Source organism: Siphateles boraxobius, unplaced genomic scaffold (assembly GCF_051911475.1).
Source record: "Siphateles boraxobius isolate OS27281-9 unplaced genomic scaffold, OSU_SipBor_1 22, whole genome shotgun sequence".
In the NCBI taxonomy this organism is placed as follows: domain Eukaryota; kingdom Metazoa; phylum Chordata; class Actinopteri; order Cypriniformes; family Leuciscidae; genus Siphateles; species Siphateles boraxobius.
In genome coordinates, this window is record NW_027508833.1 from 22,176,340 (window position 1) to 22,185,000 (window position 8,661).

The 8,661-nt window shown below is 44.2% G+C and overlaps 1 protein-coding gene across 8 annotated transcripts in view; it reads right to left on the reverse strand.

Annotated features, from left to right (window-relative positions):
- The window catches only part of ppp1r13ba (protein phosphatase 1, regulatory subunit 13Ba), a 51,768-nt gene that overhangs the window by 26,226 nt on the left and 16,881 nt on the right, over positions 1–8,661 (reverse strand). For 6 of the 8 annotated variants that reach the window (XM_077239076.1, XM_077239074.1, XM_077239069.1 and 3 more), the window contains one exon: positions 6,719–6,838. The exons of the other annotated variants lie outside the window; for them this stretch is intronic. In XM_077239076.1, the coding sequence (XP_077095191.1) occupies positions 6,719–6,838 (120 nt within the window). The remainder of the gene's footprint in view (positions 1–6,718; positions 6,839–8,661) is intronic. 8 annotated transcript variants of the gene reach the window in all.

Consider the following 8,661-nt stretch of genomic DNA (forward strand, 5'->3'; position numbering starts at 1 on the left):
TCGCACCGATGTACAGAATTCATTAGCAAAAGGGGTGATAGAATTAGTCCCCCCTGAGCTAAAACATACGGGTTTTTACAGCCGCTATTTTCTAATTCCGAAAAATGACGGCGGCCTCAGACCCACTCTAGATCTGAGACATTTGAACAAAGCTCTCATGAGACGGCCGTTCAAAATGTTAGCTATCAGTTTCACAAGCACAACACATGGGTTCACGGTTCCCCTTCACTAGGCGGTCCCTCCCCTGTTGTAACACTGACTTCCCCACACGCAAATGCTTGTGCAGTCAGTCCAACATTCAATGTGTGCACAAATCACAATATATGGGTTCACGGTCCCCCTTCACTAGGTGGCCCCTCCCCTGTTGTAACACTGACTTCCCCACACGCAAATGCTTGTACAGTCAGTCCAATACTCAATGTGTGCACAAATCACAATATAAGGGTATCAGGTCCCCCTACGTTAGGCGACCAGCCCCAATCAGTGTGTCAAGCCCTAGCCACACGGGTTCTAGCCTGGCAAGCCATCCCCGATGTGTCGAGTTGGGTCATAAACACTATAAAGCGAGGTTACTCGCTCCAATTCGCTCGCAGACCCCCGGAATTTCAGGCGGTTCTCGAGACTTCGGTGAGAAGCAACGTGGGTCACGTGCTTCGCACCGAAGTACAAAATCTATTAGCAAAAGGGGCGATAGAATTAGTCCCCCCCGCGCTAAAAAATATGGGTTTTTACAGCCGCTATTTTCTGATTCCGAAAAAAGACGGCGGTCTCAGACCCATTCTAGATTTGAGACATTTGAACAAAGCTCTCATGAGACGGCCGTTCAAATTGTTAACTATCAAACATATCCTCGCGCAAGTGCGCCCGGGGGATTGGTTTGTCACAATGGATCTGAAAGATGCTTACTTTCACATTCAAATAAATCCTCGTCACAGGCCATTCTTGAGATTCGCCTTCGAGGGCCGGGCTTATCAATACACCGTTCTGCCGATCGGTCTATCGTTGGCACCCCGTACATTCACGAAGTGTATGGATGCAGCGCTTTCTCCTCTGAGATTTCAGGGAGTGCGCATGTTAAATTATCTCGACGACTGGCTGGTGCGGGCACAGTCGAGAATCGAGCTATTAGCTCACAGGGATTTGATTCTCGGCCATCTAAAATGCCTGGGTTTCACAATCAATGTTTCAAAAAGCAAACTAACCCCCAGCCAGAGCATGATCTTTCTGGGCACAGTTTTAGACTCGAGAGCTATGACAGCGTGACTCACACAGAGCGCGCGCTCTCGGTGCGAGCGCTTGCAGGCACTTTCAGATTGCGCGAGCGCGCGCCACTGAAGAAATTTCAGAAACTGCTTGGTCTCATGGCAGCAGCATCGCCAGTACTCCGCATGGGATTACTGCGCATGCGCCCGATGCAGCATTGGCTGAAACGCTGTGTGCCAACTCATGCATGGCAGTCAGGCAGCTTGCGCGTTATGGTGAATCACGGTTGTTTAAGAACCCTGATTCCCTGGCGGGCTCAGAACTGGCACCACGAGGGGGTGACAATGGGAACAATTTCCAGGAGGAAAGTGGTTCTTACAGATGCGTCCAACCTGGGTTGGGGAGCGCTGCACGAGGGCATGCCTGCATCCGGCCTCTGGTCGAGCACGGAGCAGAGCTTAAATATCAACTGTCTGGAGATGAAAGCAGTTGGGTTGGCCCTGAAGGCATTTCTGTCGAACCTCAGAGGTCACTACGTCTTAGTCCGCACAGACAATACGTCAGTGGTGGCCTACATGAATCGCCAGGGGGGCATCAGGTCAGGGAACCTGCATGCGATGGCGAGAGACCTCCTCTATATGGGCACAAACCAACCTGAGCTCTCTGAGAGCAGCGCATATCCCGGGCGTCCAGAATGTGGGCGCGAATATGCTTTCATGGGACAACACTCCCCTCGGCGAGTGGTCCCTGAACCCACAGACGGTCAGTCTAATATGGAAGGTGTTTGGCGAGGCCGAAATCGACCTTTTCGCCTCGAGAATCAACACCCACTGCAAATTGTTCTTCTCGAAGAACAGGGACGCGCTGGCCCATGTCTGGCCCAAACGTCCCTTTTATGCCTTTCCCCCCCCCGTCTCGATGATTCCACAAGTCATCAAACGGGTCAGAGAGAGCGGGTGCCCAGTCCTTCTGGTGGCCCCTCTCTGGAAAACCAGATCGTGGTTCCCGGAACTAGTTCAGTTATCGGACACAATCCCATGGCCTGTCCCACTGAGGAAAGACCTCCTCACACAGGTGAACGGGACATTGTGGCATCCGAGACCCGATTTATGGGCCCTTCATGTTTGGCCCCTCAACGGGTACCCAAGGACCTTCCTGAGAAGGTTTTAAGCACTATATCTGAAGCCAGGGCCCCGTCGACTCGGCGCCTGTATGCTTCAAAATGCTCAGGTTTTTCCAGCTGGTGCTCGAAAAATCAGGCTGACCCAGAGTCATGTGTGATATCAGTGGTTCACTCATTCTTACAGGAGCTGCTGGACGCGGGTTGCTCCCCGTCCACGCTCAAAGTGTATGTGGCAGCCATAGCAGCACATCATGTTCTGACGGCTGGCCAGTCACTGGGAAGAAACGACCTGGTCGTAAGATTCCTGAAAGGTGCGAGGAGAATGAACCCCTCCAGGCCTCCGTCTGTGCCGCCTCTGGACCTCTCCACGGTCCTGGGGGCTCTGAAAGGTCCGCCTTTCGAACCGCTCCAATCGGTTGATCTAAAAACCCTCTCGCTGAAGACCGCTCTCCTTATGGCGTTGGCATCTATCAAACGAGTGGGAGATCTGCAGGCGCTCTCTGTGAGCCCTGCATGTTTGGAGTTGGGTCCAGATGACTCCAGAGTCATCCTCAAGCCCAGACATGGTTACGTTCCTAAAGTGCTCTCAACACTGTTCAGAGCACAGGTGGTGACATTATCAGCCCTCCCTCCTTCTGCAGAGGATGGAGAGGTTAATCTTCTCTGCCCTGTCTGAGCGCTGAGAATCTATCGGGAGCTTTCTGCGTCTTTTAGACAATCAGAACAGCTTTTTGTCTGCTTTGGTGGTAGATCCAAGGGGGATCCAGTCACTAAGCAAAGACTGTCTAGATGGATAGTGGATGCTATTTCTATGGCTTATTCCGCAGCGGGTCAAGTTTGCCCTATAGGTATCAAGGCCCATACGACCAGAGGTATGTCTCGTCATGGGCTTGGTCATCTGGCATTCCCATTAGTGATATTTGTGATGCGGCCGGCTGGTCCTCGCCTTCCACATTTATGAGTTTCTATAATAGGGAAGTGCCTTGCCTGCAGGCGAAGGTGCTTTCGGTATGATTAAGACCCGTCGGTGGCTGGTCTTGTCATATATTACTGTGCACTATCAAATTCACATATATATATAAAACCCGCTGCTGGCTGGTTGTATTCATGCATAAACCCGCTGTTGCCGGTTATATTTACATATATATAAAACCCGCTTTGGCCGGTTATATGACATATATAAAACCCGCTTTTGCCGGTTATATTCCATACATATATAAAACCTGCTTTGGCCGGTTATAATTTCATATATAAACCCACTTGACTGGTTATATGTTCATATACCAATAACCCCGACAGTGTCTGGGTTCATTGGTGTAGTATGTTGGGTTATTTCTAACTGATGTGTACTATTTTAGACCTGACGGTGTCTGGTCTATTTATACATAATTATGCGGTTATGGCTTGTTCTGTATGCTCAGGGGCCTGAGTTGCAGTGGCAGCCAGTTACTCAGTGCGGCGTTTTGCATGGCGTCCCCACTGCGTATAGCTACGCAATACGAAGTGACCGTTCGAAAGGGAACTACTCGGTTACTCACGTAACCTCAGTTCCCTGAGTTAGGGAACGAGTATTGCGTAGCCAGCCGCACTATAGTAACATGGCAAGTTGTCGCTTCAGTCGTTAAACCTGCTATAATGGCGAATTCGGGGACTATTATAGACTGAGGTCACGCCCCCTTGGCGGGCTCTGACGTGTATGACGCAGAGTGATCTCATTGGTTGCACGTCAGAGGCGCCTGCGCCATTGGATGTGCAGTTGCCGCAGCGCAGCCTATGAGCGAGCCAGACGCTCATGTTCTAGCTGTGCAGCTGCAAATGCGCTTTACATAAAGGCTTCAGTAAATCGAGGAAAAGGAGTTTCCCCACTGCGTATAGCTACGCAATACTCGTTCCCTAACTCAGGGAACTGAGGTTACGTGAGTAACCGAGTAGTTTTCTATGCAGATGAAAAGACTTGTAAAGGTTACGTTCTATTTGTGGACTCTTTTTTTCTTCGTTTCCAATGTTTCCTTCCAGTGTCTAATTCCTGTTCCCTTTGTTCCAGTTGCTAGTTGCTTTCTATTGCTACTCATTGGTTAATTGATTATGTTCAATATTTCAATATGTTCAATTATTGAGTCCTCTTTGGTTCCTGATTTAGCCATGTACTTGAGGATATGTTCACACAACAACGATGTACTAAAAATGGAAATATATTTCCTTTGCGCTTTTCATAATGTTTGAGTACAGAAAACAATGTTGTCAAAACGATCCCTGTTCACAAGGATCAGCGAATACCATAGACTGTAAAAAAATATGGACGTAGTGTCCATGACGTCACCCGTAGGTTTCTGAAGAGCGTTTTTGAAGCCTAAAGTGGGCGGAGTCGCCCGTCGCCATCTTGGAAGCGTGTCACAGTGCGTCACTCCCGGGTAAACGAAAATGGGCACTTTTGCTGCCAGCCTCAAGCGGCCAGGCGATAAATTGCAGTTTTATTCACTTCCGTGTTGGTTTCAAGAGAGAGACAGGGAGGTTGCCGCTTGGCGAATACGAATAAAAACGCTGTATTATGCATGCCAGGCCGGTAGTTGGCAATGTCACTTCAATAAATAAACACTAGGCGCCTATAGACCGAACACGTAATACACACGTGTATGACGTCACCTTGCCTGCACCGTGACACCTACAAAATCACTCCAAGCATTCAAGAATGATTAATTATTTCCAAATAGAGCTTCAAGCAATTTGGTGAAAATTCCTGTATTTTTCATATTGGAGAAATGCCAAATATTGAAATGTCATATTATTTTGATCTCATCCAACCCTAGTTCAAATCCTTACCCTATGTATGAGCAACATTAATAATGATGCTTTCTCCCATATTAAAACTCAAAGTCTGTATTGCTCTGTTACGGTAATTCATCCTTCGGACCATCGCCGTCTCTTGTCTGATGGAACTGTGGTCTGTCTCAGGTGCAGAAATGAGCGCAAGGCGGCGGGAGACCAATTGCACGCAAAGAGGATTAGTTACGTAACTGCAGAGGCAAAACTCTGCAAAGCCCATAGCTGACAGGACTCTCACTTAAAAGAACTGAAAAAATCAGAGTTTGATCAGAGTCAACACTAGATTTAATAGAAAGTTATTCATCACAAACATAAATGTCTTGTAGTTAAAGTCACCATGAAATCAAACTTGACAATTCCCTTTTTTTCAGTTTTTATGGAATATTGCAGTATGTATTACAAATGATTTATCCGTGCACATACTTTATTTTTATTCATGTGTAATCTCATCTTTAGTCAAAATAACTTTCCCTCCCTCTTTCAACAACTGCTCTTCTCTTCTCTGCAGACAGGTTGAGTATTCTCACTCAAATAGTACAAAGTAGATCGGACAAGGATTAGATGAACAGAGGGAAAATAAATACTAACACAGACAACGATGATAGAATGAAGGACAGGTGTTACAAATGATGATAATTACTAGACACAGGTGCTACAACTGAAGACTAACGAGGAGCGGGAAAACTGAACAAGGAAGACATGTGACTAATAAAAACAAGATAAACAACAGGACAGATGAACATAACTGTGACAACTTGGTTGATTGAAATTATTCACTGATCACATAGCGAGTCCCATTTATAAATTTAGCTTAAGCTACAGATAAGTAATATAATTAAACAAGTATCTGATAACTTCTAAAGCTAAATCTTATATTTATGCCAGGCAACATATAACTTGTCTGTCCGGAAATCAATAATGCTGCGAAACTTGACACAATCATGGCCAAATAGACCGTATTTGATATAATAGTTTGATATTAGTATAAACTACTGTTTAAAAGTTTGGGGTCAGAAAGATTTGTTTTAAACAAATTGATAATTTTATTCAGCAAGGACTCATTAAATAATTAAAAGTGACATCTTTAATGTTATAAAGATTTTTATAACATTACAAAAGATTATTAGTTCAAATAAATCCTGTCCTTTTGAACTTTTATTCAGCAGAGAATCCTCAAAGAAATGCATCACGATTTTCACAAAAATATTAAGCAGCACAACTGTTTTCAAGATTGATAATAATAAGAAATGTTTCCTGAGCATCAACTCAGCATATTAGAATGATTTCTGAAGGATCATGTGACTGAGTAAAAATGCTGAAAATTCAGCTTTACCATCCCAGGAATAAATTAAATTTTAAAATATATTCAATTAGACAACAATAATATTAAATCGTAATATTATTTCACAATATTAATCAAATAATTGCAACCTTAGTGAGCATGAGAGACTTATTTCGAAACAATAAAAGCATGTTTAGAACCACTAAGTTTTGAATGGTAATAGAAAACATGCACTCAACAAAATACCCTGTCGTGGTCGTGCCCAGGCTTGCGTCACTTTTACGCACCTTGAGAAAAGTTTGCAATGAGGGACTCTTCGTGCCGCAGGTAGAACTTCACTTCCTGTCTCCTCTGACCCCATTTGTGGAGGTGCTCGAACATCAGCTGATCAAAAGGGATCGCTCTCTCTGTGAATAAGAACACAGACACTCTTTGTCTCAGGCAGGCTGTAAAACCCTGTACTCTACACTTAGCAGAGAGGATGTCAATGTCAAAACTGTTACAATACATCTCTATTTTAATCAAGTCCACATGGTATGAAAACTCCAAAATGAAAATTACACAACAGCCCCATAGCAAAGCATGCTGTCAAGTCCAGATGAAAAAGGTCTGGGTATCCTTGCTGAAGGCTATCTTTCCTGTCTTTGACAGTGCGGGCCGCGTGCCATCTGTAGGACACTGGAATAACAGGCCCACAAGAGCCATGTAAACAAACCTAGAGGCTGCAGCCCAGACCCTGAGATGTTCTGTCCCACATGCAACCACCCACTGTCTGGGACAAACTCTGACAAGGGTGTCATTGTTATGTGATGGACAGCGTTGCTTTCTCTGTGGGATCTGGTCCATGAACGTTTCCATTCAGTCCTATTTAGTGATGTAAAAGAGCTGAGCAATACATCTGTATCTCTCAGCCATATTGAGCAGAGCATAGAAAACATGCGCTGCACATATGGCATGAGTCTGTATCCACTGACTAAAGGACAATCCTTGATTTTCAAAAGAGTTGAAAACATGAGACTAGAAAGTACTTTATAATTTTACAGTACTGTGTAATGTTGAATCAACGATAGTCTCAGCCTCAGACGGCACATCTACAGACCCCTCATTATACGAAAATAAAGCTAAGTAAAAAGTAAATAAAGTATAAGATGAAAAACTTAAACTTAATTAAAAAAAAAAAAGTTATATTATGTTGCCTTGGCAACTAACTGACATAAAAATGTTTCAGTACTAAAAAATAAAAAATAAATTTAAAGCTAAATAGATTTTTTTTAAACTAATAATGGTGACAAAAGGCACAATACAAAAATGTTACAACTAAATATAAAATGAAAGCTAACTCAAAGTACTAATAAATGCTACAGTAACATATAAATCATACCAGAGCCCGTCTAACAGAGAGCCTTGGCACTTCCTATTAGCCCAATTGTATCATCTTGGTTGCAGTTCCATTAGAATTCCACTGGAGGTGAGTCTATGGAGCTGGACGGCTAAATGTATCTCTTTCTCCTGCTTGTCGTTGAATCAACGTAGATTTTATTGTTGATCCCGCAAGTTCAATATAGATTATAGTCCAAAAGTCGAATGAACGAGTACTTATGTCCTTTCGATTTCTTACAGGTTACGCTAGCATTCTGCTATTATGTGATGTCATCACATTTTTGAACGGATTTTTAAAAAAATAAAAAATCCTTTTTTTATTTAAAAAAAATCCCCCCCCCCCCCCCCCCCCTGAATTTCTGAGTCCCCCAGAAATTCAGAAAAGTGAATTTCTGGGGGACTCAGAAGACTCCATGGACAGAGACGTGTTACTGCAGCCAGAAACCGGAAGTAACCAGACGGTGCCAATTCTCTTCTATTAGACATTCTCTGATAATACTAAAATAACACTATAGTTCATAGTTCACACAAAAATAGTTGTCCAAAATGACAAGCTCCAATCTGATTGGATGGTCTTCAGCCATTTGTATTTTACAGTACACAGACAGTCCTGTGACATGTCACTGATAGAGTGATTCTTGGACAGAAAAAGATGAAAAGTGCTAATTGTTTTATATTGCCTGTGGCGAAGGACGGCCGAGGGGACGAGAGAGAACGGCGCGAGGCCGGTGGTGCGATTCGCACCGCTCTCTCACGTCCCTCGGCCGTCCTTCGCCACATTGCCTAAAGTCAACCAAAAGCCACATAGACTAATTATATTTCAACTTGGTCTTTAAGGAAAAATACCCTG